Below are 27,691 nucleotides of genomic sequence, written 5' to 3'. Positions count from 1 at the left end.
AGCAGGTTTGTTTGGACCGCCTTCCTCCTGGACGGGTTTAGTGCAGACAGTCACTGCTTAGAGATAAATTGTCTCTCGAAGCCTTCTGACTTGCTTTCTTAAATACTTTATTTGTTAGGCAACAGCTACGTGCCAGGCAGCATAGTAGGTGCTTTCTATACTTTGTTTCGAATCCTTGCAGCAGTTTTGTGATAAATCCCAGTTTACATCACTGTGTGGCAGAAGGGGAGTGAACTCAGAGGTGAAGTGACTTGCCCAAGGTTCCACAGGAGTTAAGTAGGAAACTGGGGATTCAAACCCAGTGTGTCTGCCTCCACATCTGCCGGATTACCTTGAACCTGGGTCTTCCAACTAACTTTTGATCGCTGGGATCCTGGTGGCCTTTTGGCTCAAAGTAAAAGGAAGCTGCCACCGGCCTGGAGGGCTGTTTTTCTGCTGGCCAGGATGAGTCCTACTGGTCTATCTGCACTGAGTCCAAGTTCCCCTGTGACTAGTAACGTAAATCTGTGAGCAGCTGGCCTGGGAGGATCCGACCCCTGCAGTGGCAGAGCCTCACACCTGGGCCTGGCCAGCTGGGGTCCCGGGCTCTGCAGGGCCATTGTTGTTGTCACAGCCCCTTAGCAGCAGCTGTCTCCAGGCAGATGCTGCTCTGAACTCAGGTCACTCTGCATCTTCCAAAAAAGGGAGGTGCAATTTCCCTATGAAGATAGAACTCTAAAGGAGGAAACAGTGCTTCCTGCATTTGTTGTGAGACAGATAAAAATGTGGTGTTTTCCCTACCTCTTGCTTTTAGTTTCTGGTTTTTCTTGATAATTTTCCTAAATATTTGGTAGCACGTGTTGAAGACAAGAGTTGTTTAATTGTGAAATTCTACTATAAAGAAAACAGTATGAATATGCCCAGTAGTCTATTTGCATATGTGTCTAGAATTCTGGGGATGGAACTACCGTGGTAAAAGACAGTATCCGACAGCTGAAGCAGTTCCTGGAACGTAGTAGGTGTCTGTGAATATTTGTTGAAGACGTTAACTATGTAAGTAACGGGTAGACAGTAGAGCCTTGGTCATTTGCAGCCTGTTTGTATTTTTTGAGGGCTTTCGTGGGGGTGGGGACATGTGAAGTAAGACCTTGGGTCTTAATATTGATCTCGGCCATATTTCATTGTAGACACGTTTATTGAGATGATAGTCTGTGGGCAGTTGGGGGACACGGTCGGTGCTCCCCCGCGCCCGTCAGAGGAGCCGCTAGTCGGCCCAAAGAGAAATTGGCAAGCACCGTGCTCTCCTAAATTTGCCCGCGTTCTGAAGATCCTTGGGGGGAGAGGGGCCTACCCTGAATCGGAACCACTGTCCACTGCCCCCAACTCACCAGGAGCCCCGCCCCCAGCTGAGACAGGCTGGCCCTGGAGAGGGACCTGTTCTGCTGCCAGCGGTGTGACCTCGGGCGCGGCATCGGTTCTCGCAGCCGGTTTCTGACCACAGCCACCTCAGAAGATGGTTGGGGGCAGGGATAGAAACGAAGATCATCGACGTGCCGAACCCAGGACGTGGCACGTGATAGTCGGTGCTCAATAAACGTCAGGCTCATAACATCTTTGAGTCCTGTGTATATGAGAAGGGTAGGGCTGGGGGGGAAGGCACGGACCTGTGAGATTTCCTCCCTTAAGGAATTATGGGAAGGAATTTAAAAAGGTATATTCCCAGTTTGTTTTTTTTAAAGACTTCTTTTTTTTTTTTTTTTTATTGGGGAAGGGGAACAGGACTTTATTGAGGAACAGTGTGCACTTCCAGGACTTTTCTCCAAGTCAGGTTGTTGTCCTTTCAATCTTAGTTATGGAGGGTTCTGTTCAGCTTCAAGTTGTTGTTCTTTCAATCTTAGTTGTGGAGGGCGCAGCTCAGCTCCAGGTCCAGTTGCCGTTGCTAGTTGCAGGGGGTGCACCCCACCATCCCTTGCGGGACTTGAACCGACAACCTTATGGTTGAGAGGACACGCTCCAACCAACTGAGCCATCCGGGAGCTCAGCGGCAGCTCAGCTCAAGGTGCCATGTTCAATCTTAGTTGCAGGGGGCAGAGCCCACCATCCCTTGCGGGACTCGAGGGATTGAACTGGCAACCTTGTGGTTGAGAGCCCACTGGCCCATGTGGGAATCGAACCGGCAGCCTTCTGAGTTAGGAGCACGGAGCTCTAACCGCCTGAGCCACCAGGCCGGCCCGATTCCCAGTTTTTAAAAGCCTTTATACTTAACAGCACACATAGTAATTTTATGAGTAAATCAAACTATACATAATGTATTTCAAATTTGCACATTTTTAAGTTTTATAAGTTTATCTGACAGAATATTTGCAAAATAGGGGAAATCTCACCTATAGTCACAGCACTGTCAGCATTCTTGTATCTGTGTGTGCAGTCTAATTGATTGATATTAGATATGCATGCCTAATATCGTGTATATTTCAGTTTCCTCTAAGTCACCCCCCCATCCTCACCCGCAGTATAAAATAATTTGGGAAATGTAAAGCTGCAGTCCTAAGTGTGCCACCAGCAGGATTTGTGACATCCACCATGTACTATTGGCTGGCGTAAGGCACCAGCAGCAATGGTGAGGAAAGCAGCGATGACAGAGCAAAGGAAATAGTAAAAACAGCAAAGAGAAGGGAAGAAGAGATGGTAGGTCAGGAGCAGGGGAAGAAGTAGGATGCCCCTGACACACGGCACATGTGCAGGTCTAGGGTTGTTTAATAAGAGAAACAAGTTGGAGTGAAGTTGCATTTGTTAAATTAGTGTTTGGTTTTTGTTGTCTGTAGTGGTAGGGTCCACAGCAGGCATCTCCTTCTCTGAGATGCTTTCTGTGCTACCACCTTCGCTGGTTGCTGGTAAGGTTTGGCCTCAGACTGTTGGGAGTCCCAGAAGAGACTTCTTGATTAGAGGATCCTGTTTGAATGAATTCTTACGGGGCTCTTTATGCACAAGAGGCTCAGGGCTTCGTTGGCCCCACATATGTGGCACTCAGGAAGTGAGTTAACCTGGTGGAATAAGGATCAGAATGCCCTCCTAGCCCCTGCTGCTGGGTTCCTGAGGGTTCCCACTTCCAACAGAGCCTTCTCTATCCTTTCGAGTCTGTAGAGGGCGCTCGTGCCACTGGAATCCCACTTCCTGGCTTAGGGCAGGCAGAAGAGCAGGAACCCTGAGTGGTCTCTGGATATCACAACGTGAAGTCAGCGAATCTGCCCTTTGATGATCTCAGGCTAGAAGTGGGGGCAGGGAGTCTTGTTTCTCAAAGGATATTACTTGGATGAGCTCTTTAGTTCAGCTTGCATGTTTATGGACTCCAGTGCCCTGGTGGGCTAGGAAGGGGTAGCAGCACAAGTAGAGTCCCTTCTTTGGGAGATTGGTTCATTTTTGTCCTTGTTGCATAAAGAGCTTGCACTTGGTGTTCCTCAGGTCCCCCCCCCCCACAGCTGCCCCGCTGCCTGCCTTCTGTTTCGCTGCCCTGTTTCTGAGCGCCTGGTGGATGGCCTGTCCTTCAGGCCTTCCTGAAGCTTTGCTGAATGAGGCAGTGTTCCCACCGCTCCTTCTCAGTTATATGTTAGCCCTTATCACACTGCATTGTAGTTACTTGGGTCTGATGCCCCCACTGGACTCAAAGCCCCTACAGGGCAGACACCTTGAGGCCTCATCCATCTCTGTAGCCCGAGCTCCTGGCATAGGACCTGGCACATGATAGGCTTTCTTGGACAAGAAATGAATTAATCCACTTTTTACCAGTAACCATTCAGGACTTAGACTTGCTTCTTAAAGGAGAAGTATAAGAAAGAGTGATTCAAAGAAATGATGCATCACTTCAGTGAACTTGTAGGCTCGTTAGTAGGAGGCAATAGATTCTCTTCAAGAGGTCATACCCTTGGCTCCGCCACCATTTTCCCGGAATGCTGTTTGTTTTGGTGTTAGTTACTATTTTCCCCTATGATAATTGACTTTATTATGTTACCAGTAAGCAGGTTTAACTATTGTTGGACATTTTCGATCAGGAGTTAGCAAACTACAGCCCATGGGCCAAATACGGCCCACCACCTGTTTTTGTTAATAAAGTTTTATCGGCGCACACCACACACATTCGTTTCTGTGTTGTGTATGGCTGTTTTGTGCTACCACGACTGAGTGGAGTAGTTATGACAGAGACTGTATATACACTATTGGACCCCCTTCACAAGAAGAGCTTACTGACCCGTTTTAGATTATAAATTGCTCTCCACCAGCGCATAGTGCTCAGTTGTGCGGTGATTGTCTGACGTGAAGCAGTGTGTTCAAGAGCAGGTGCGTGCACAAGGGGTTTGGAAGGCCTGGGTCCCGCACTTACCAGCTGAGGAAGCTTCGACAAATCATTGAGGTACTTTGAGACCTCTTCTTCATCTGTAAATGGGCACTGAATACAGTTCCTACCACACGGGGTTCTCTGCACTGCTGGACATTGTTGTTGCCATTCTTTTTTGCAGGAGGAGGAAGCCAAGAAGCTGGTGAGTGAAGCCATTGCAGCTGGCATTTTCAATGACTTGGGGTCTGGAAGTAATATTGACCTGTGTGTCATCAGCAAGAGCAAGTTGGATTTTCTCCGCCCGTACTCAGTGCCCAACAAGAAGGGGACCAGGTAAGTGGAGGAGATACAGTTCTTCCTGGGTCCCCTGGCTTCTGGGGCTGCCCTTGACCTGTCCACGGCATCTGGATTCTTACCCATGTTCAATAAATCCAGTGTCCCCAAACCAGCCTTACACAACAGACTTCTGAGTCATTATTTGCCTTATGATTCGGGGCTGCTGTCAGGTGTAGAAAAGTAATTTAATTTGTAAAATGTTGACAGGAGAAGTGGATTGGGGCCCAGGAAAGAGCCCTAGGCTGGGGGCTGGGAAGAGGTTTGAACCACCTTCTGTGCTTTCTCTAGTCTCTTAAAGAATCCCCTGGATTCTGTATGAAATTCTGTGAAGTGCATTTTTCAGGGCAGCTGGCCCGTAGCTTTTCTGAGAGTGGTGCAAAAGTCCTTTGCAGCTATGAACTACTGGTTATGCATCTCTGAAGGCTAGCCTTGGGAGCTGACTGTGCTTCCGACGCTCGAGGGAGCTGTGCTGTTTAGCCTGTGGGTGTGCTGAGTGGCAGGCACTGTCTCTGTGGTGCAGCCCAGGCTCGGGGGACAAACCCTTGCTGGTGTGTTGGACGGGACGGGGCCCTCACTTGTGCGGCCCTGCGTAGTTGCCTGGCTGCTTGTCCATCCTGTGGCTCCTGACCCTCCTGGAGCCGGAGCAGCTCAAGGTGTGGCTCCCTGAGCTCTGCTTCCAGCTGCATTCACCTGGGGATAATCAGCACAGCATCTTCTGGAATGCTTGCTTTAACTCCCAGTGCGGGTACTCACAGTCCGAATCGAGTCATTCACAAGGGACGAGTAGAACAGTGAGGACCAGCAGGTATTCACGGCCATGTGCACTCAGCATTGTGGAAACTCGGTGCTTGACAGGGCCCAGCGCTCTGGCTCGGGTTGGGGAAATGGCATTGCCTGGCCGGTCAGTCTCCGTGTGTGAAATGATGGAGCTCGACTCAGTGATCTCCCATGACCCCGTGGGGTCTTTAGCAGGAACGGAAGTGACCTTTGAGGCCTGGGGCTGTGTTGAGGGAAGCAGGCTTTGCTGAGCTCTCTGAGGTGGGAGCCAAGTGTCCCTGCATGACCCTCTTCCCTGTTATTTGCATGATGCTGCATGACCTGAGCAAGTCCACAGTGAAGTTCAGGAAGGGGAGGTGGTTATACTCCATCCAGACTGAGCAGTGTGCTGGGAGAGTTCTGGAGGCCGTTTGAGCCATTGAGAAGTAGTGTTTGTGGCTGGACGCGGAGCCTGTGCTCACAGGAGTCCTTATCCAGAAGGAAGTGCAGCAGCGGCATGTCTTACTCCCTCGGGACTTAGGCCACACGTCTGTAAGGAGACTAAACGCATAAGAACAGAAATAAAGCGACCCCTCGGCTGCTTGTGAGATGAAGTGAGGTGGTGGGAAAGGTGCTGGGCCCGCTCTGGCAGGTGTCAGGAACCTGCTCCCCAGTCTGTGCCAAGGCCCTGCAGCGGTGCCTGGTGCCAGCGGGCACTACAGCAACAGAGCACACACACTGTTGAATCTTACTGTCACCTTTTGTACCATGGCTGACTGTGGAGGCACTGCCTAGGTTAGGGGAACTTTCCCAGGTGGACAGTCAGGTGGGCGCAGAGCCTTAGACCTGGGCAGCATCCTATGCCCAGTCCCAGTGTGGACCTGGCCTTGCACGTACCCGTTGGCTCCTGTGCTTTCAGCCCCCTGCGCCCTGGTTTGCCATCCACTGTTGCCCGAGGCAGAAGCCCTCCCTGCGTGCTGCTGAAACCAGGCCTTACCCAGGATGGTGAGGAGGCTCTGGCTGAGGGGACGAGCTGCCGAGAGTCCAGCCTGGGGGAAGGAGCCACATTTTCACAGCAACGGGGGTGGGGGCACATCTTAAAAAAGTGCTGCTGCTGCAAAGGAGCGAGTGGAGGGGACAGGATGGTTTAGCAGAGATAAAGGCCAGCCGTTCTTTGCCACACAAGCCTCTTGAATTCATATAGAGCTCTGTAACATCGCCCTCTTCTGCTTCCTGCTTCCGAGCACAAGTGCTCATTTGAGAGGATGGGTTTTCGAGGAGCCATGTGGTCATGACACAGCCAGCAGCCTTCTGTTAGTCCGTGCCAGGCTGACAGAAACACTGCCCCAGCCGGGGACAGTCCAGAGGAGCAGCTGGATTTGTACTGCTGTTCGACAATAATGTAATTCCCGCCCCAGCATGAGAATGAGCAGTTCACATATATATCTTCTAGACTGCCTGTGCTCAGAGAAAGCTGTCAGATTCACTCCCAGAAAGGGATTGGGTAACGTACCCTAATGGTGACCCACCACGTCCCTGCAGGGGACAGTTAACTCTCCTTTCTTGATTCTTGAGAGTGTGGTCTAAAATGACAAGCCCAGAGTCTGTCTCTGGGTCATTTTTATACTGTTTACACTTCCAAATATTTTTAAAGTGTTTAAGGTAACAGGTCAGTCTTGTTGCTACACGAGAAGGGCGGTGGCAGCTTAAGGAAAGGACTCGCTTCCTGCTGGTTACGGAAAGGCGCTTCCAGGAGGTGGCTAAAGCTTGAAGGCAGATGAGCAAATAGTTTCCAGCATCTGGGGATGGTGAGGTGGGCAAGGACATTTGAGAGCGAGCCTGGGGCATTTGAATCCCCCAAGGTCTCAGAGCCGGAATCAGGAGAGCCAGGATTCCAGCCAGGCTTGTCTGCTGCCTCCCCTGAATACGCGTCCCTCTCTCCAGCCCTCCGTCGGGCCCCTTGAGGGGATCCTAACTCTTTGCTACTGTTTTTTCTCACTAGGTCTGGTCGGTACAGATGTGAGAAAGGGACCACGGCAGTTCTCACTGAAAAAGTCACTACCCTGGAAATTGAGGTGCTGGAAGAAACAGTCCAGACGATGGACACTTCCTGAATGGTGTCAGTGGATGGCTGGTTGCTGCTCTTGAAGACGGGGGGTCAATGGAGACTCCCCCTGTAAGACATTCATTCGGCCAGTGTTTGCTGAATGAAACCCAATAAAAAATGAAAACCAGGCTGAGGTCTGGAGGCTGTGTGGGGTTTTTGGCCATTAAGGCTCATCGACCTGGCCTCCCCTTCAGGATGTTAATCCCTCCCTGTGCCAGTCTGTGTTCAGGTGGGAGCAGGAGCGATGCAGTCCTCCTAAAAACAGACAGGACCTCAGGTTAGGTGACTTGGATTCTCCAGGTGACCATACATACCCACCCCTTGTGCTAACTTACTTTCTCTTTGTTTAGGGTGGTCCCAGCTTTTTCTTTTTTTTTTAGGACGAGTACAGCACAGCCTTTTACCCCACCAGCCAAGTAAGAAAGAAATAGTCAGACATGATCAATTCTAAGTATCAAGAAAAAGCAGGTAGGTGGACAGTCTGCTTTGCCATGGCTGCGTGAAACTGGGTAAACACCACTTTGGCAAGTTCACGGAAGTCAGAGGGCTGCTTTGGGGGTTACTGTTTGTAATAATTAGGATAGTTATTTCACAAACACTCAGGCCTGGTGAATGGTTGAAATTGTACTTCTCCAGAGGGTCCTCGTAGGCAGAATTGTTCTCATGACATGCAGAAAGCAAGTTCCTCTGTGTGCAGCACACATTCTGCCAAGGGAGATGCAGGAGGGGCTCTGAGAACTAAGCAGAATATTTGCAAAAAATCGGTCTGGAATCAGAAAAGCTGGCAGTGGTTAAGTGCTAGGTTGGAGGCAGGGCCTTGACTCTTCCTCCCCCAGAGAGCCCGGCACCAGGTCTTCCAGGGAGAACCCACTCTGGGGCCAGCCTCCCTTGTTAAAACTGCCAGGAGTGGGGTAGGAGAACAGTGAAAATATTTAGGGGAGCATCTTGGCAGATGACTGTCAAAATGACCTGGGAAGTGTGAAAAAGTTTCGGGATTACTCACAATGTTAGGGGCCCGAGAAACTGTGTTTGTAAAGATGGCTCAGGAAATTGTGCTGCAGTGTGAAGCTGCTTTAAAATTATCCATGAATCGTACTCATTCACAAAAGTAACCCCCCTCGCCCTGTTTTATTTCAAACATGGAGAACACGTACAAAGCAAAGGTTGCATCTGAAGAAAATCCCTCCAACCCAACAGTGTTACAGTAGAACAGAGTTCACACATGGAAACAAGGGCAGTGGCCCAGCCCGAGTCCTTTGTCCCCAGGGAGGCCTGGTCAGCAAATCAGCCGCAGTCAGAGCCCCTGGCCAGGACACAAATGGAGTGGGCAGGCGTGTGCTCTCTCTGGAGGGCTGAACTGTCCCCAAATTAGTGGACGACAACGTAGACCATTTGAGGATTAACTTGAGTATAAAGACAGAATTCAAACTATTTCCTTCAGAGCTTGAGTTTTCCTTAAGTTCACATTTATAAATTAGTCTTCACAGTTAATCCTATTTGGGAACAAGAAATAAAGGAACACATTTCTGGTTTCCTACACATAAGACACTTGTACATTAATCCTTGACTTACGCGTGCATGGTCCATGGACTTGAGTTTTGTGAAGGGGTGTGTGGCTACCATTTTTGAATCATCTACAATGTGCTAGACAACTTGCATATTTTATTTCAAATTCTGTCAGCACCCTGAAGGTAGGTGTCATTTTACAGATGAGGAAACTAAGGCTCAGAGAGGCTAAGAAAGTTGCCCAGGGTCGTGGTAGGAAGTTGCAGACCAGAACTTGTACAGAGAACAGCCTGAGGGCATGTTTTATATTTTTCTTATGCCATGCTGCCTTCCCACAGAGGAAGACGCTTAACACTGATCGTTAAATGAACTGCCGGCATTTAAGCAGGTGGCGAAGTTCCTGGTACAGAGCAGGTGTTGGCAGAAGGTGGCGGGGCCGGACTGCATGGAAAACACTCGTGCCTTTCGAACACTCTTTGTCTTCTGATGCTGGGTTCCCATCCTCATTCATCGAGTTATACACGTAGATAAAAATATTAGGAAAATCTCCACTCTACTTAAAAAAAATTATGCCCACTTTATCCCTTTATGACAGAGTAAATTAAGCACACAGCTTGATTGTTTGAAAAGATTCTAAGAGCTAAACTGAACCTGCTACAAGCCATTTTCAAAGGCTCAGTACAAATCACACCATCTCCTGCAATTGTGTTATTATCAGCCTTGACCAGTCAGTGAAGGGATTATCCTAAAGATTCACATTACAGTCCAGATACAACGGGTGCGTCCCTGGCTCGCCGAACCACACCTCTGTTAACCCAGCCGAGTCCACAACAGTTTAAAGAAAGGACCTTTGAATGTGACCACCAGTAACTTGTGACACTGCCCTCCCCCTCTGCACTCAGCATCTGCTGTAAAGCCCGCCCCCCTCCAGGGAACCTGCTGAAGCCTGTTGTCTTAGTTGGTCTCTTGTCCTAGTTGATTTAGGCTACCAGGTGGCCACTTTGGAGAGAAGACAAGTAAGGCAGAGAGGTGCTGGCTCTGGTAAGGCTGCGTCCAAGCTCAGGTGCTCGATGTCCACACGTGCATCTGTTTGGCGACCTGGTGCACATATCCAATGTCGGGCCTCTGGTTGGGGTCGGGGTAGATGCACATACTGACCAGTTCTCGTAACTGCAAGGGAGAGGACGGCGTGTTAGCCTTAGGCTCTGTGGCAGCACTTTGCACGGACTCGTGGTGCTCAAAGCAACTAGAAGGTGAGGGATGACGCTTAGAACAGTGATGGGTGCATGGCCACACAGCCACCGGGCAGAGCCAGGACCAGTCCCAGGCCTGTCTGGCCCCAGAGGCCATGCCGTGCTTTGAGACCCTGGGAGTGGTTACCTCCAAATAACTGAACTTTCAACTGTCCACACTGCTAGGTGAATATGTGAGTGTGTGTGTGTGTGTCGCACACGCGCACGCTGTCAGTCATGCAGATGCCCAAACCAGAGGACAAAACTCAAGGCAAGGGCTTATTGATCATAATAAATGCATTAACATGCAGCAGGGCTGTAGTCTGCCCACCCCCTGGCCTCTTTATTGTGCTCGTGAAAGACGGAGCTTTTAATTATACAGACACTGAAGGCTGTGCCTGCCTGGGGTGGGGGAGGGGTGCCTTGAGCCTCTGATGCCTCCCCTCTTCTGATAGCCAGAGTGCCAATTATTTTAATGGTAATTAAAATAATGACCTTAAAAAGCCTACATCTTAACTTGCATCACTGGGCTCATTGCAATTTTTTCATTTAAATACCTGCTGCTGGAGGGGCTGGCTGGCCCTGCGGGGGTTGGGGGCAGCAGCCAGTGGGTGGCTGGTTCTGAACCAGGGGGCTCACATGGAGTCAACGGCCATGCCCAGGGAGTCTCGGGAGGGTGGGAGGGCCATGCAGCGGCCCCGGGGCTACTGTACACCCTCCATGCGTCATTCCTGAGGTGTTTGGGGCTGCAAACAAGGGTCCTCTGGCTCAGGCATTTTGAGCATCCCTCCAAGCTGCGTGCTGCCTTTCTGGGGCTCCACGGCCTGGCCACTCCTGGAGACAGGCTGCCCAGGATGAGACGAGGCTTTGCGGAACCTTACAGTATTCAGGAAGGTAGCTGTGGTTGGCCTCTGACAGGTGAAGTCTGTGTGACCCCAATTGTCATTTGTGAGTAGACCACGTAGTCTGCAGTAAATGTTGGTTTGAAAATTTCGGAAATCAAGAGAAACAAAAATAATCAAGTGTCTTATTTCCATTTCTAAGAGGTGATAGAGGGGTTCGAGTGCTAAGGAGCCCCTGTTGCTCCTAGACACACAGCCTAGAAATGCTGCACATAACGAGGCCGGGGAGCAGCAGCTCATGAAGGTGGAGGGACTGACTCAGGAGAGAAGGGGGCGGAGGGCTTCATGCGGGTTCATTCGTTTCAACTTCATATCTGTAAGGCAGCAATTATGGTTCCCTTTTATAGGTGGGAAACTGAGGCACAGAAGTTATGATTTGCTCCAAGTTGCATGGCTCCAAGCTCCTTCCAAATAGTACAGACTTCCAAATTTAAACGAAAGGCGAGAAAAAATAAACCAAATGCAACTATTGGGAAAGAAATCTAACTAGTTCTTTCCTGCCAACTTCCACTCTAGAGCGTAAGTCCTTCTGCCCAAGGTACGTGGAAGAACTCTAAGCCACTGGCGCAAAAGCCGTGAAGAGAGCACGCACAGTCCTGCTGTCGGGGCCGTGAAAGCTCTTCAGTAAAATTATCAGGCTGGCCCTGTGGGGGTTGGGGTCGGGGTGGGGGCAGCAGCCAATAGGCGGCTGGTCCTGAACCAGGGGGCTCGCGAGTCGTGGCCATGCCGCCTGCAGGGGCCTGTGCTCCTGGCCCGGCTCCTCTGTCCTCTGGGGTGTGAAGCCAGTGAGCATGGCATTTAGTACAAAAGCTGCCAGGAGAAGGGTGGTGGGTGACCCTTCTGGTCGCCCTGCCTGGACACAGGGTTAGAGCACACTGACAGAGTGGTCTCTGCGGGTTGGCTCGTCCAAACCCAGGCCCCTGGAGAACAACGGTTGCTGCTTCCAGAGCCTTCGAGCCTTTACGATTGGGGTTGCAAGAAGCTGCACAGACCCCCACCCCCGTGAACAGCTGGCTACTAAAGAGGTGTGCCATCAAGAGACGGGATGGCAGTGGCGAGGTGCAGGGCCAGCTGGGTTCAAATCTCACTATTTGCAAGTTATGTGACCTTGGGCAAGTGACTTAACCCATCTGTGTCTCAGTTTCTTCACTGGTAACATGGGGTGGGGGAGGACTCAACACAGTCGGTCCCGAGTAGGAGATGTTATTATCGTGAGGCAATGGCCCGTGATCGGGCAGGGCAGGCCCAAGGAGGTCTCAGGCTCCCCTTCACACCTACTGGTGTTGACCTTGGACGGAAATAATAATAGTCTACTAGCATTAACCTTGAATAGAACTAATGTTAATAGTTATGCTTACGGAGCATTTGCTCTGAGCCAGGCCCTGGGCTATGTCAGCGGCTACTTTTGATGACAGTGGGGTGAGTGTCAGGCCGGTCAGGCATCACCTGAATCCTTACACCGATGCTGTGAGCCGGGTTCTAAGATTGTCCCCATTTTACAGGTGAGGAAGTAGAAAAGGTCAGTGACTCATCCAGGAACAGTGAAGGGGGTGTGTAAACCTATGTATGTGTCGGTCTACACCCTCAGCCGTGCTGTGCTGTAAACCTGTCATTTCATCCTCACATTTTATCCATGAAGGCAAACAGCCCTGTGTTTCAAGGTGATGGAACTGAGGAAGATGACGCTCAACACACAGTACCTGGCATAGTACCTGGCATAGCCCGATGCCAGACCTGCAGCGTCTGTCCAGAGCCCCTGCGCCCGGTGTAAAACGTTGAAAGTAAAAAGGTGCGACTTAGGTCTGTGACAGCACGGAGGCCAGACTGGTCTCCTTGCTGTGGTTTCCTGTCATGGGAGCAGAGCAGCAGCCAGCAGTGGTGTGGGACAAGCCAGGGCCCTGCCATTGCCGGCCTCTGCGTCTGGTTCCTGTTGTCTGGCACCACGGGGAGGCCGTCTCAGACCCGCGCAGCAAGCCTCACACTCGAGCCCCAGGTTGGGAGCCAAACAGGCAGAAGTGTGCAAACAGGGCCTCCTCGGCCAGCTGCAGCTGGTTTCTGTGCCCGGGGGCCAGCCACAGTCCTGAATCCGGGGCCCAGACTGGTGTCCATGAAAGCTCTTCAGTAAAATTAATCTAATTTTTCCCTCTCTGAGTCACTTTCCCAGAAATGCTCCCTCCTCCACCCTGTTAAGTGAACCCAAGCTCAGCCCCGCGGCCGTGGTGTTTTGGAACTGCCCCTCCTCACGAGGCTGCCTGGGGCTTGCCAGGTCTGGCCCTGGCGGCAGCGGACTCACCTTCTCAGAGTAATGTTCTCCAGGGAGAGGTGGGTAGTCGCACTGCTCGATCTTCTGGCAGAGGGAGAACAGGTTCATTTTATCTCCATAGAAGGGGCTCTGGAGAGCTGCCATCTGCAGGGGGAAGAGGATGGGAGACATGAGTTTTTGGCCTTGAAGTCCAGGGGCAAAGTGACCACTCACTCTAGATTGGGGGTTGGTCCTTCTCTGGGCCTCACTACAGTGACTGTCCCGCAGGACTTACCCCCAAACCTCAAGGAAGCTGGGATTCAACAGAGGTGGCAGTTTAGCACCATCCGTGTTACATAAGCAAATTAAATGGGACAAGGGTTTCAGTGACAAAACTTTAAAGGCAGTGAGGAAGGGGCAGCTGAATGCTGAGGGCCAGCCCACGCCCTGCCTCACGCCTCAGCTCTCAAGGACTGATTTTGGTCGTGTGCACATAGCAGATGGGGAAACAGAGGCTCTGCTCGCTGGGATTGGAGGCTGGGCCCAGCAGGTCCCCTCTGGTGCATCGTCCTATATTTCTAAAAAGCAATTCCAAAGACACCCGTGGGAAGATGTCTATTTAAGCAATAAATTTAGGAAATTACCTAAGGACTAACATCTTGGCGGGGGGAGGTGAGGCATTTCATTTTTGACTTGCATTCTGGTGTTTTTACCAGCCCACTACATAGCTGCTGTCTGAAGGCCTGGCTACTGCTGTGGCGGAACCTGGATACCCAGACATCCTCAGGGAGGGCAGGCTGGAGGAGGACGGTGGGCGGCTGACCACCGTGGGGTGCTGGGACCCTGGGCTTCACAGAAGCTTCAGGTGGAAGGGAAGGAAGCTCCCGGCTCTGCAGCCAGCCACTGCTTCCCAGCTCAGCACTTGTTTGCTGTGTGTCTGCCTTTTGATTTCCTCATCCGTAAAATGGGCAAAGGCTCCACCTGCAGGGCTGTGGTGAGGCTTGGCTGGCACAGGAGGAGGTGCCACAAGCTGAGCCATCAGCATCTCTGGTGAGGCTGGTGGCACCGGCTCCACCCTGAAGGCAGGCCTGCTCCTGGGGCACTGGGAAGTGAAATGACTGGTGGCCCCAGCACGTTCTCACCCAGTCAGGAACTACCAGGCCTCCCCCTTCTGGAGGGCACCCAGACTCCCCACCCCACCATTCAGAGCACTTTTGGGGGTGTGGGGAAACCAGGGGGTGGCTCTGTGAGGCAGTAGCATGGCAACCCAGCACAGTGCCCGCGGCCCCATCTGCTGATTAATCCATAATGGGATTCAAGTGCTTTTTGTCACTGCCGCTCACTGTTGCCTGCCGCCAAAAGACGGCCCACCGCCTCCTGCTAATGAAGTGCCGTCGGGTAATTGTGCCTGCCTGTCCGGTTGGCCCTAGTTCCCTCGGGAGAGCCAGGCTGCCAAGGTCACTGCGCAGATCTCCGGCGGAGGGCTCCTGGGCTCTGGCTGTGATGGGGCGTTGGGACAGCTGAGGAATCCTCTCTGTCCTCGGGCCGTGGAGGGGGGCCCAGCAAGCCCTATCTTGGGGTAGGAGAAGCCCATGGTAGCTGGGTTTGGGGGTGCCCATCGGCTTTAGTTTCCTGGTCTGCCCCATCCTCTGTTCACCCCTGTGAACAGGTCTGGTGACCCCAAAAGCAGGGCCTGCCTCCTTCAGAAGGGCTTCAGAGCCCAGGCAGTGTCCTTGGATTTACAAATGAATGGCCTTTGGGGAGGCATCAGTGTGGCCTGGAGATTTGGGGGTTCCCTCTGACCCAAGTCTAGGAGTCTGTCCGGGCAACACCTGTGGGCCCAGGTGTCCAGGCCAGGCTGAGTGCTTCCAGGTGGGGATTCAGGGCTAGCCTCACCTCTCTCTTTCTGTGACCAGGGGCTTGGGCCCCTTTGACAGGGCCCAGAATCCGTCTGGACCCCTTTCAGGAGGAGGCTGCATGCAGTGAGTGGCCTTGGCAGGTGGAGGAAAGGATGACTGTGCGGTGGCCCTGCCCACTGCAGGCACCGCCAGCTCAACTGGAAGCTGGCTTTACCACTGAGTGCAAAATGGCATCGCTTGGGGGATGCATTTCCAGTAATTAAAATGAGAACCTTGGGTGCAAAGGGTTAATTGGGCGGTTTCCGAAGGACACCTGTTTCCTCAGCAGAGAGCAGCTGAGGCTCCAAGACAGTCACCTGGGGTGCTCTGGGTGCTCCCCGAAGTCATCGCCGGGGGCTGGGGTGATTGAGATAGATTTTCCTGCAAAGTGTTTCTGTTCAGAGTAGAAAAGGATGCTCCAAAGCTTCTCCACTAACGCGGCCCCAGTTTCTCATGTATCCCATCTGGGCCGGTCTTTGCTGATTTGCACAAACCTTGATGTTTGGGATTCCAAAAGGGCCCTAGAAATTGGCGAGGGGCGAGCCCCATATCCACCACCCCCTTCACATCACGTCTCCCTCCTTTCCGGCATCCTCCCCACACTGTTTCGGAAAAGCTTCTTGAACAGGATCAGCAGTGGGCTGTGCCAGAGGAGGCCAAGAAAGCTCCCTGCTAACAGGGACTTCACCTAGGAATGCAGATTCTAGTGGCAGTGGTGTCCCGCCTGCTCCCCCTGCAGCTGCCGGCCACGGGCCTTCCACCCAGATCAGAGCCGTGGGCTGTGAAGGCACCTCAGACCGCTCGAGAAATGGATTAAACGATGACCCCGGATGGCGAGATCTCCCCGTACCGACGACCGCCCACCTCTGACTGGTTGAAGAGAAGAGAAATTGCTCTTTGGGGCTGATACTCGCCTCGTTGGAACTGCCAAAGCCATGGCTCTCAGCGCTGCCCCTCAAATGCAGAACTTTTTCTGTCTGGCTTCATCAGGATGACACATAGCCAGGGAAATGGGACAGTGTGGGCACTTGCCCCACTGGGGCAGCTCCGAGAAACTGGTGTGTGGTCTGAGATGTCCCATGGAGAAGGGGACTCACTGCAGAGACGACAGTGACTGCCTTTGACTCCCACCCTGAGGGCCTCCGACACCCCTCTCATCACCAGTATCTATCTCCCCATCACGTCCTGGAGTAAAGGCTGAGCCCAGAAGCCCACTGCCAAGCATTCTGCAGCCCTGCTTCCCCATGAGGTAGGGGACTTCCAGACCATTCTCCGGCTCAAGCCAGAATTCCACAGCAGGATTCCAAACAAGGCGCAGCTGACCCCTTGTCTGTCCCCCAGCCTTTCTTGCTGGGTCTCAGTCTGACATGGGCCCCCGGAGGCAGCTGTGAGAGGCCCCCCGGCTTAGGATCCTGGAGCTGGCCCTGAATGAGCCAATTCCTTTAGCTCCCGTGTAGATAAATAAATTCTGCAGAGCCAGGCAGCCTGCTGGGCGCCTCCACGGGGCGTGCTGGGTAATGAAAATAAAGCACGGCCTTCCAACGTGGCCAGGCATCTCTTCTGGGAGCTCCCTGGAGCAGAGGAGGGGCTGTGAGGTCGCTTCCGTCCCCTCACAGGGGCTCCGGGCGGAGACCCCATGTCTCTCTCCACCAGGTCCCCGGTGGCTAAGAAGGGAGAGGCCAGGCTTTGACAGACGGCCTGGGGATCAGGGCCTGGCCTTGCCCTGTGGCCCTGGGAGGTCTGTCCACCTCGCCAAGCCTCAGTTTCCTCCCTTACAGCAGCTGGGACCCACCTGACGTGATTCTTGTGCTTCACTGCAGCAGGTGCTGCCCCAGCTACTGAGTCGTGTGGCATGTTTCTCCTATGCCGACCTCTTCAACACAGAACCCACTGGGCACCCACCCTTGAGGGCACAGGCCAGATGTGGTGCTTTGTGGTGCCTCCTCACTAGCTGTGGGTCCACAGCATTATCTTAAGGGGACCTCAGGAGGTCCTCGGGGGACATGGGGACGCCCAGGTGAAAGGGGGTGTCGTGGGCTGAATGGTGGCCCCTAAAGAGGTCCACGTCCTCATCTCTGGAGCCAGGGAATGTGGGCCCTTATATAACAAAAGGGATTTGGTGGGTGTGATTCAATTAGGGATCCCCAGGTGGGAGGTTATCCCTGGTAACCCAGGTGGGCCCTAAGTGTAACCACTAGTGTCCTTGTAAGAGGGAAGCAGGGGGCCTCTGACTACAGAGGAGGAGTTATGTCGACGGAGTGATTCAAAGACGGAGTCACAAGCCCAGGAATGGAGGTGGCAGAAGGCACCAGCCCTGACGTTACCTTGCCTTTAGTCCAGTGACACTGATCTTGGACTTCTGGCTTCCAGAATGCTTAGGGAATAATGTTATGTTGTGTGAAGCCATCAACTTCGTGGTGACCTGTTCCAGTAGCCCAGGAAATCAGCACGCGGCTTTGATTCTTCCAGCTCCCACTGAAGTTCCTGTCACGCGGGCTGTCAGCTCCCGCTCCCCACATAAGAACGCAGGACATGGTGAGGCCGAAAAGGAACACCCACAGAGCCATAGGTAGGGGAGTCACACCATTATATTCTCGCTGGCGGCTGGGTTGGAGACACAGGAAGCAAGAGCCACACTGTTCGCAACCCTCACTGCTCCACTTGTTAGCTCAGCCACCATCTTCTTGCTAGTCCCCATTTTTCTGCTAACGTAGCCACAGCAGTTATATTAGTGGCCAATGGCTCACTGGTTACAGCTGACGGCCAACTAGCCACAGCTGATGGCCATCCAATCACAGTTGATGGCCATTTACTACCTGAGCCAGCACCTTTCCACGTGAGGCCGAGAGCCTGGAAACTGCACTCCTGGCTCTGTCCCCACAGGTCCCCATCAGGGGCAGCTTTTCTCTGGCTCTGTGTTGTCACCTCAGGCCCCAGGCCACCCTGGCCCAGGTGTGCTCTACTGGGGCTGCGCTGAGTCCTCAGACGAGGTCTGAGTGGGTGGGGGAGCCTCTGTCACAGCTCTTCAGGCTGGTGCCCTGGAACACACCACGGGCGTGCAGCGCGAGCTCCAGTCGTGTCTGCGGGATGCTTCCTTCCAATTACCAAGCCCTGGGCTCAGATGCGTCTCCCTTCCTGTCTGCTGGGAAAACATCTGCTTTCACTTCCCTGCAGGGCTGGGGGAGTAGCGAGAGGGGTGGCAGCCCTGGGCAGAGCCCCTGCCGCCTGTCACCTTCAGAGGGACTGGCCACGTCAGCCACGCAAGCCCCATTCTGTGGGAGGCCAGGGCCATTAGGTTGAGATCAGCGCCCACTGTCCCCTAGGATGTCAATGCCGACAGGACTTGGCTGATTGATTTCATTGACTTTCCACGGTATGTCCGTCCCAGGCTGCAAGCCGCGTGGCCCCACACACTGCCAACAAATAAATCAACCCAGCGAACCAGAGCCTGCATGCTGGGGAGCCACTAACATGGATGCTGCCTTGTTAGACACGTGTGAAAGTGCCCAAGATGAGGACTCGGAAGGCATCCTGGCCCAGAACCCACCCAGGAAGGCGCTGCAGCCCGGGCAGGCTGCCTCTGCCTCCGTCTCCAGGAACTGAGACGAAGGCTGGGGCAGGGAGCTGGGCTGGCTCTCCTGCTGGAGGGTTGGCATGAGCACAGGGAGCCAGCTGCTATCCTCCCACCAGCCCTGGGGACATGGGTACCTGTCCCACCCCACTTGCCCTGCATGTCCGTTAGTTTATGTTTGGTGACCCTCATTGTTCACAGTGCAGGACACAGCTTATGGAAATCTCAAGCACAGAAGGGAAAAATAAGGACCTAGGGACAATATCCACGAGGGCAGGAGGACAAAGCTGAGACCTCCATTGGGGACAGACGCCGAGCCACACTTTGGCCTTCCCTCTGGCCAAAGCATAAAGGGAAGGGTGGCCGGCTGCAGAGCCTCACTGCCAGAGGTGGCAGCAGACGCCCACCGCTGGGCCTGCACTGGGTCAGTGGGCTCATGGACAGTGAGGAGTGACAAATAATGCTTCTGAGATCTGCCCTCCACTGCCCCAGGGCCTTCCCTGAGCCAGGCACCATTCTCAAGTGTGATGCCATTTTATACTTGGGGCAACTGGAGCTCCCAGTGGGGGTGCTGACTTGCCCTGGGGCCATGAGCAGGTGAATTGGGAGCTGAGCGTTGAACTCATGTTCTTCTGACCAAAGTCGGCCCACACCAGGACCCTGCATGTCTCTCACCCAAATACCACGGAGACACACACACACACACACACACACACACACACACACACACACAGCTGAACAAAATCAGCCTAGTTAGCAGGGAAACCCAGGCAGGGGAAGCTGCAAATGTGGGGCAAACAGACCACCCGCTCCCTCCATCACACAAGCAGACACTGGACTCCCTGTCTGCTTCCAGTCTGTCTCCCTTCCCAGATCTGAGCAGCCCACGGGTGAGACAGCACCCAGCCTGCCATGGCCACCCCTCCAACAACCTCCTCTAGCCCAACGTTGCTATTCAGGCAGACATTGGGCCGAGTGGGGCGAAGGACAGGGCCTGGATGGCACCAATGCCACAAGCGGACGTCATGCATCCCTGGTTCCCACCCTGAGCTGGTGGGGTGAACACTGTCCCGCTGGGCTCCTGCCACACATGCCCTGCGAGCTCACCTCGTACAGCAAGCATCCCAGGGACCAGATGTCAGACTTGAAGTTGTAGCCATTCTCGTGGATCCTCTCCGGTGACATGTAGTACGGTGTCCCCACTGAAACACAGCAAGGGGTGAGTGCTTACGCTCTGTGCCGGCAGGACACGTGGGTATGGGGGCTGGAGACACATCCCACCTCAGCGTCATTGTGACCTTGGGAAGCCCCTCTCCCTGTCCTCCTGTCCCCTCCTCTTTCAAATGAGAGGGCTGGGCCAAATTGGACATCCCATGCTGGTATGGCCCTAACAGGCGCTGGGGACAGGGACCCACACAGACCTGAGAATCAGTCTCAGGGCTGGGCAGCTGGGGATTGGTGTTTCTGTCAAAAGGGGAGTGCAACGCAGCAGCCAGGCTCTGGGCAGCAACTGGCCAAATGTCCTTTAACGTGGTTGCTTGAATCCTAGATAAGGCTCTCAACAGTGAAAAGAAAACCTGTGAAGGTTGAGTAAGCATGTCACATGTGCTAGGTCATTCGTGTTCCTACAGTCCCGTGAGGAGGCACCCCATTTTACAGACGGGGAAACTGAGGCTCAGAAAAGCAGCAGGACTGGGCTCAAACCTAGATCTTCAGGCTCCAGAAATGGAGCACTTAGCCACCCCCTTTAGCTGGCACCATCTGGCACATCCAGATTGGGGGTTGGCAGAGATTTCTTAAACAGGACGAAAAGACACTAACTATAAAAGATTGATAAACTGGACTTCATTAAAATTAGGAACTTCAGTTTAACCAAAAAACCATTTAGAGAGTTAAAAGGCACAGCCACACATATACCGAACAATGGCCTCATAGATAGAATACATTTGAAAACTTCTATAAATCAGTAAGTAAAAGACCACGCTCTCCCTCAAATTAGCAAACAACTTGAAGGGGGGGGCTTCACAAAGAGGCTCTTCAAATGGCCGATAAGCGCAGGAAACTTATGTTTTTCATTACTCATCAGAGCCATGGAAATTAAAGACACAGTGAGATACTGCCATCCACCCCCTGGATGGTCCAAGTTAAAAAGACTGAGATGAACCATAGCGGGTGATGTGTGGAGCGCTGGAACCCTTACAATTCCACTCCTGGGCACATGCCCATCCAGAGACCTGATCCACAACGTACAAAGTGGCTCTATGTGGAATAGCGAGAAACTGCAAACAAATGTCAACCAACAACAGAATGGAGAGACTGATAATGTGGTCTCTTTACACAATGGAATATTAAACAGCCATGAACAAGAGCAAACAAACCTCAGGTGCATGCCACAAAACGGATCAATCTCCCAGACGTGATGGTGAGTGAAAGCAGCCAGGCACAAAAGAGCACACACTATGATTCCATTTTTATCAAGATCAGGAAAACTGCTCTATGGGCGGGGGGCAGTGATCAGGGAAGGGCTCAAGGAGCTTTACTGTTCATATGTCACTTTTCAGTTAAAAAGCAGAGGGGACACACTTTTGAAGACCTGGAGCTGTGCAAAGATGGGAAGATTTCCTCAGAGGAGGTGAGCTCCCCATCATCAGAGGCATGCGAGCTGCAGCAGGGCTGATTTGGAAGGGCTGAGGAAGGGCCCCGAAATCTGGATTTGTGACTAGAGATTTTTAACCTGAGATTCTGTTCTCAGTCCACTTGGAGGATGATTGTTCTGGAGGCTTTGGGACCAGATTTTAAAGGTTGCTCTACAGAAGACATTTTCAGTGGCCTGGAAGGTGACGGTGACTGCTGCTGTCCTGGCCAGAGTCTGTGTGGGGAGCTGGAGTCCAGCATGGCCGAGGCCGAGCCTGAGATGTGGCTTATGCCCCTAGAATGAGGGCTATCCAGCACCACAGAAACACACGGGACCCTGGGAGGACAGGCCTTTCAGTGAGCTGGACTTGGAAAGCTTCAGCATTTCACGGGCCAAAGATGTTTGGGGGCAACTAAATTTTGCCAAGTAAGGGTGTTTAACAAACACAAAACCCCAACTACCATTTAGTGTCACTATTATTTAAAAAAGAAAAAACAGTTTGACCCTGGAATAAGAGAAAACTCAACCTCAACATCAAGGAAAATCCTTTACAGCAAAAACATTTACTAAAGCTGTTTGAAAACTAGATCTTCTTGTTTTTCTCACGGCATTGGAGAGCTATACGAAATCCTGTCACACCATGAAGTGTGGGGAATTCCTGCTCTGGGCTCCCAGGGGACAGGACCTTGTTTACCAGAGTGCCAGGACAGGTCATAGTGGGTGCCTAATAAGCATCTACTCACTGAGTCAATGAATCCATCCACAAGTTACCAGATAGCAAACGTCAGTGTTCACACTTTTCTTGCAGCCTAATACACTGTTTACTTAACTGATGGCTGCCCAAGAGAGACTGCCTGATTATTGCTTTATCAGGACACCAAGCACCCTTTGATGGCAATAATCCCTGAACAAGGACAGCAGCCATCACTTAAATACATGGTTTGAGAACTGTGTCATCTTACATGCATACTTTATGGCTGAAATCAGGGGCTACTTGCTTATTCAGCAGAAAGAGCTGTCAGCCAACAGATGAATCCATGGGGGATTCCCTAAGCAAATTGTGACTTCCTGTAGCAGCCCCTTGTATATTTTGGTCACGAGGGAGCAAAATGACAATGAACGGGCAAGTGTGAAATGGATGACTTGTCATATCCAAACCACAGGGTGACATCCAAACAGTTCTCAGTTAACAGCAGGAACCTCAGCCCAAACTGTAAGTGATTCCGGCGCCCAGGGTGTTGCGGATGGACGTGCCTACAAGGCGACAACCGTCCCCCACACGGAACAGCTACATGGGGCTGACGGGATACAGGAAGAGACAGTGGGAGCCGTGGGGGAAGGAGATCAGAGGCCCTGTCCTCCGTGAGGGACAGCAGTGTCCACTGTCTGGCCGCACGGCTCCCCTGACATCCCCTGTCAAGCCCCCTCCTGACTGGGAGTGTGCGTCGGCCCTGACACCACTTGCCACCCTCAGTTTTGCCCTCGGCCTGGGCCTCTATAGGAGGGACTCAGGGGAGAGACGACCTGCAGAGTGGCCAGGCTTTGGCCTGGGGCTGCCTTGGCCAAGCCCAACTGAAGGTGAAGGCTTTGCATGCCTGGCCCCTCTTTGAGTCCCCCATGTCGCCCCCCCTCAGCCCCAATTACAGCCTCTGCGCTTTTGCACATGCGTTCCCTTTGTTTCCTGCGTCTCCCGTCTTCCAGCTTTTACCCGTTTCCCTTGATGTGAGGGAGAAAAGACAAACAGCCAAATATAATCTGGACTTTCTTCTAAGATGCCAGTGCTGCCGTGTCATCGAGCCAGACATACATCAGTCTGTCCATCCATCATCCAGCCAGCCAGCCAGCCAGCCCTCTTCCATCCGTCTGTAATCATCCATCTATTGTCTGCTCTCTATCCATCCATTCAGCAGCCTATCCATCCATCCATCCATCCATCCATCCATCCATCCATCCATCCACCCGTCCATCCATCCATCCACCCATCCATCCATCCATCCACCCGTCCATCCATCCATCCATCCATCCATCCATCTGTATCCAATGTTAGCTGAGCCCTGACATTGTACTGGGCCCTCCTAGGAGGGGACATCAGGAGGCAGTGAGTTGTCTGTTCAAGGAAGTGTCTAGAAGGAGCCAGTTGATCAAGAAAAGGCTGGACGGATCAGTGGCTGCAGCGGAATGTGATGGAGAAGCTCATTAAGAACCTTGCTGCCTGCCCCACCCAGACCTATGGGACCAGAACCCCCAGGTCCGGCACTCGGACGCCTGTGTCTCTCAGGATCCTGGTGCCTGTTACAGTCTGACAGGAGCTGCGCAGAGCCTCACCCACCCATCAGTCTTTCAGATGCTCAGACACATCAGTCGGACAAATGAATTTATGACGCATTAACTGAGGGAGGTTTGGGCCATCACTGCCCGGCAGGAGGTCCTTCCATCCTGGCCTCAGCCAGATTTTCCAGTCCCCTGAACCAAGGGAGGGGCTGCTCCGCTTTGGTCTGTAAGTCTTAAAGTTGGGTGCTCTGCCTCATTAGAGGGGTCCTCATCTTGTTTCAGGGATGTACAAAGCTTCAGGGGGTGAAGACAGCACCTCCTGTTTTGCCAGCATCCCCTGGGAATAAGTCTGTAAAACCCGATTTTTATACTGACAACCGATACTCTAACATTATGAAGCATAATGCACAACTTGCATGAGTTTTAAAGATAAGATGAGAGACTTCAAAGAAGTTCCAAGCTTGCAGCAGGCCCTGGAGGATGTGTCCCCAAGCCTCAGGGGAGCAGCAGTTCTGGGGGAGAGTGGGAGAAGCTGGCAAGAGGAGCTGCCTGGAAGGCCACGCCCCCAGTCCCTTGTCCTGCCCCAGGGGGTCTTCTGTGGGCACTTCCCGCTGGCAAAGCAACAGCACAGTGTGAAGGGGATGCTCAGATGCAGAGACAACACAGCCTGGGTCTCAAATCCCCTTCCAGCAATCTCCCCATCAGCCCTGCTAGCTTGAGGCTCCCCCTTCCCCCTCACCCCCTCCACTTCCTCTCCTCGCAGTGGGGGACCAAGTTCTGCATATGAAAGAGGAGCCCAAGAAAGCCTGACCTTCCCATGTCTTTACCTAGAACGCCCAGATTTCAAACCGGGCAGATATCAGAGGAGAATGCGGGACCTCAAAGCGGAGGCTGATTAAAGGGGCCCCTGCTTCCTGGAGATGCGCCACTCCTGTCAAAACAAACTTTGCTGGGGTTTGAAATGCTCATAGTGTTTGAAACATGTTCATTAGCTGTGAAAAAGGCAAAGATTTCACATGAAGGCGAGGCTGGCATCTGTGGTGTTGAAAATGGTGGTGTTGAAAATGGTGGTGTTGAAAATGGTGGTGTTGAAAATGTCTGGAGAAACATGGTGTCGTCGTCGACATCCATGGGGAACTTGGGGTGGCTCGTGGACGGCACAGGCTGGGGTGTGGACGGACTGGGAGCTGCACCCAGCCGGTCTGACCGTGCTTCAGCCACTCACCGGCAGACAACTGAACTTCTCCCTCTTAGCTTTGGTTTCCCCATGGGTGTAACGGAGGGGTTGAACTCAATGGTCCCTGTGGTCCCCCCCCCCCCCCTGCACTTTGGAGCCCTGATGTGCAGGTTGAAGGGCTCTGGCAAGGCCACGCTGTCCAGAGACCCTGGGAGGGAGAGGGTGAACTAAGGAGGGTGACAGAGAGCAGGGGAAGAGCAGGTTCTGGAACCCACAGAGCAGCTCCCTTGGTGTGGGGCAGGGGTACCTGCATTTTCCTCTCTACATAACGCAGTCCTGGGAAACGCCCTCCCCACCCCCAACATCGCACCAGGCCCCACATTCTGAGGATGTCCCCTCTCCTCTGCCCCCGTCCACTGCCCTAGCAGCCCCATCTAGCCTCCCCTGTCCTGCTCATTCCCACCCATGCCCACCACCTGAATTAATAAGCAGCTGACTCCATGCTGAACTACACACAGTCCCCAGGAGAGGCAGTGAGGTTGGAAAAACACTGTACTTTTATCAGCATTCACTTCATTTCAGATTGTTTACATCCCTACAAGTATCTGCCTATTTCTAGTTCCCACACTGAGTGTCTCTAACAAATGTGACAATAGGTGGCTCAATTTTTCAGCTCCACACAGCACCCGGTTTCCAGGTGTAGGTGTCTCATCCAAGATGGTGCAGGGAGTCTCGGATGGAAAACTGGTCTATGGCCACACCTCAGCCTCACTCTCACCCTCACTCTCACCCTCACCCTCACCCTCACCCATCACCCCGCGGGCAGCACACAGGTGCTCAGCTCACTGCCCCTGGGCTTCCTCCTCTGACAACCTGCTCTGTGATGACTGCCACCCGGATGTGGCTAGAGCACTAACCCAGGTAATACCGGGGAGGTGGTTATTGGAACAGTGCGTGGTTCCCGGCGAAGACTCTAAGTGGTTTTCCCCTCCAGGCTGTAAGTTCCAGGGGCCAGGGGCCCTTCCCGGTGAGTAGTCCCGGAGCCTGACACAGACCCTTCTGGAGTGAATGAATGAACAAATGGACAAGCTGTAGTTTGCATCCCAGACCCGATCGATTCCTCATTTGCTGTTCCCTGGAGACCCTCCCCGTCCCTCTCTGGTGTCAGCTTGTCTTATTCTAATAGTTTGTGCCCCTGGAAATGCCAGAAATGTAGCAGACAAGACAGGAGCCACCCGCCAGCCAGGTGTGACCTCCCAGGACCTCCTTCTCAGATGTCAATACTCAGAACCTCAATCTACCTGCTGAAGCAGGTTTTCTGAGCCAGTTGTTCCCAGGTGTCCTGGGCTGCTGGGATGGATGGGACAAGGCCCAGGGATGCAGCTGTGACCACACTGACAGGGTCCCCAGGGATGCTTGGCTGTGAGCACTGCTTATCCACCTGGCAAAGGTTCCACGGGGCCCACCTGGTGCCAGGCACGGGCATGCTCACGCTGGCACTGGACAAGAAGAGGAAGCTCCATCCCACTGTTCTGTGGCCCAGGACAAGCCCACGCTGTGAGGTTGGATGGGCTTACCCCGCCCGTGCCTGAGTGTCCAGGCACTGGGTGCCCTGGGTGTTCCTGCACCCAGGCAGCTCGTCAGGACCCAAGCCCACTTCCCAGCACGCTGCGGGCTTGTGCCTGAAAAGGAGCCGACACCCCGAGGGTTCCAGTTCCCACTCGCCAGGCGACTACTGGAATGTGGTCTCCCTTCTCTGAGCCTCAGTTTCCTCATCTGAGAAATGGAGATAGTAAGGCTTGGTGGGATAAGTTCTTTAAAAGCAAAATGTTTTTCAAACATCTTTTAAGCCTTGTGTTCGTTGTTAGCTCACCTCTCTGGTGAGTTCAGTGACTACCGAAAACTGAAGTAAAGAGCAGCCCTGGGAGGGGCTGAGGTGGCCCTCGGCCCCCAGGGACACTGGGCTCCTCAGTGCAGTTTCGTCACAGAGCCCAGCACTATGGCTGCACACAGTGGGCCCTCAGGAAAGGGTCTACCAGTCCCATACCATGCCACCCTGGACTGACTGTGTCTGTCCCCTCACCAATCTGGGAGCACCCAGAAGTCAGGGAAGGCTGCCAGGGTCCCCTACACCCAGACCAGGAAGGGAGAAGGAAGGAATTTACGCCCTGTGGCCACGCCAGTGGTTGGCGGCCTGGGAAAGCCAGCATGCCCTGACCGCTGTACCTGACGGAGGTCACCCCCAGCCAGACCGTCTGTGCAGCCCCAAGAGGTGGTCCTGCAGCGTCCTGGGTGTGTGCTGGCCTCCCCTACCACCCCGATCCCAGCCCGAGGCGGCCCTGTCACCACTGCTGAGAGCAGGGACTGCTCTCCCAGTCCCACAATTTGTCTGCAGCTGCTGCCGCTGCTTGGAGCGAGACACTTGCTTGTAGCTTGTGAGCTGTGTGTAGGCAAATCTTTCATTTTTCTTTCATTACGCCGGCGTGTACTGTCACTTAATTTTTATGTATGCAATCCTTCCTGACAAATATGATCTGCTGCCTAGTAATTCGTCTGACGCTCATTCTGTTCCTCGCTCTAATTACAGCTCCGATTCCTGACACCGAGGCAGCCGCTCTGCCACTGCTGGGTACTGCACCTGTCAGCCCGGCCATGGCATGACTAATGCCCTTTCATGCCAGCCTCGTGTTAGCAAATACGGAGGCAGGGTGAGGCAGGGGGAGATGGGATTTGCATAAGTCCAGCC

The 27,691-nt window shown here is 53.1% G+C and overlaps 2 protein-coding genes across 4 annotated transcripts in view; one reads left to right on the top strand and one right to left on the bottom strand.

Moving 5' to 3' along the window:
- Positions 1-7,639, top strand: part of PSMB7 (proteasome 20S subunit beta 7) — a 55,728-nt gene extending 48,089 nt beyond the window's left edge. Inside the window, exons 7-8 of the mRNA XM_019728533.2 lie at positions 4,494-4,645; positions 7,407-7,639. Of these exons, the coding sequence (XP_019584092.1) occupies positions 4,494-4,645; positions 7,407-7,518 (264 nt within the window). The 3' untranslated portion in view covers positions 7,519-7,639. The remainder of the gene's footprint in view (positions 1-4,493; positions 4,646-7,406) is intronic.
- Positions 7,640-8,620: 981 nt separating this feature from the next.
- Positions 8,621-27,691, bottom strand: part of NEK6 (NIMA related kinase 6) — a 79,341-nt gene continuing 60,270 nt past the window's right edge. For all 3 annotated transcript variants that reach the window (XM_019728529.2, XM_019728532.2, XM_074330993.1), the window contains exons 8-10: positions 19,970-20,064; positions 13,445-13,558; positions 8,621-10,187 (exon numbers count right to left, since the gene is read on the bottom strand). In XM_019728529.2, coding sequence (XP_019584088.1) covers positions 10,077-10,187; positions 13,445-13,558; positions 19,970-20,064 — 320 coding nt within the window. In that variant the 3' untranslated portion in view covers positions 8,621-10,076. The remainder of the gene's footprint in view (positions 10,188-13,444; positions 13,559-19,969; positions 20,065-27,691) is intronic.

The sequence above is a fragment of the Rhinolophus sinicus genome, linkage group LG04 (assembly GCF_036562045.2).
Source record: "Rhinolophus sinicus isolate RSC01 linkage group LG04, ASM3656204v1, whole genome shotgun sequence".
Taxonomy (NCBI): domain Eukaryota; kingdom Metazoa; phylum Chordata; class Mammalia; order Chiroptera; family Rhinolophidae; genus Rhinolophus; species Rhinolophus sinicus.
The sequence above is the reverse complement of the archived record's forward strand: the minus strand, read 5'-3'. Positions and strand labels throughout refer to the sequence as shown.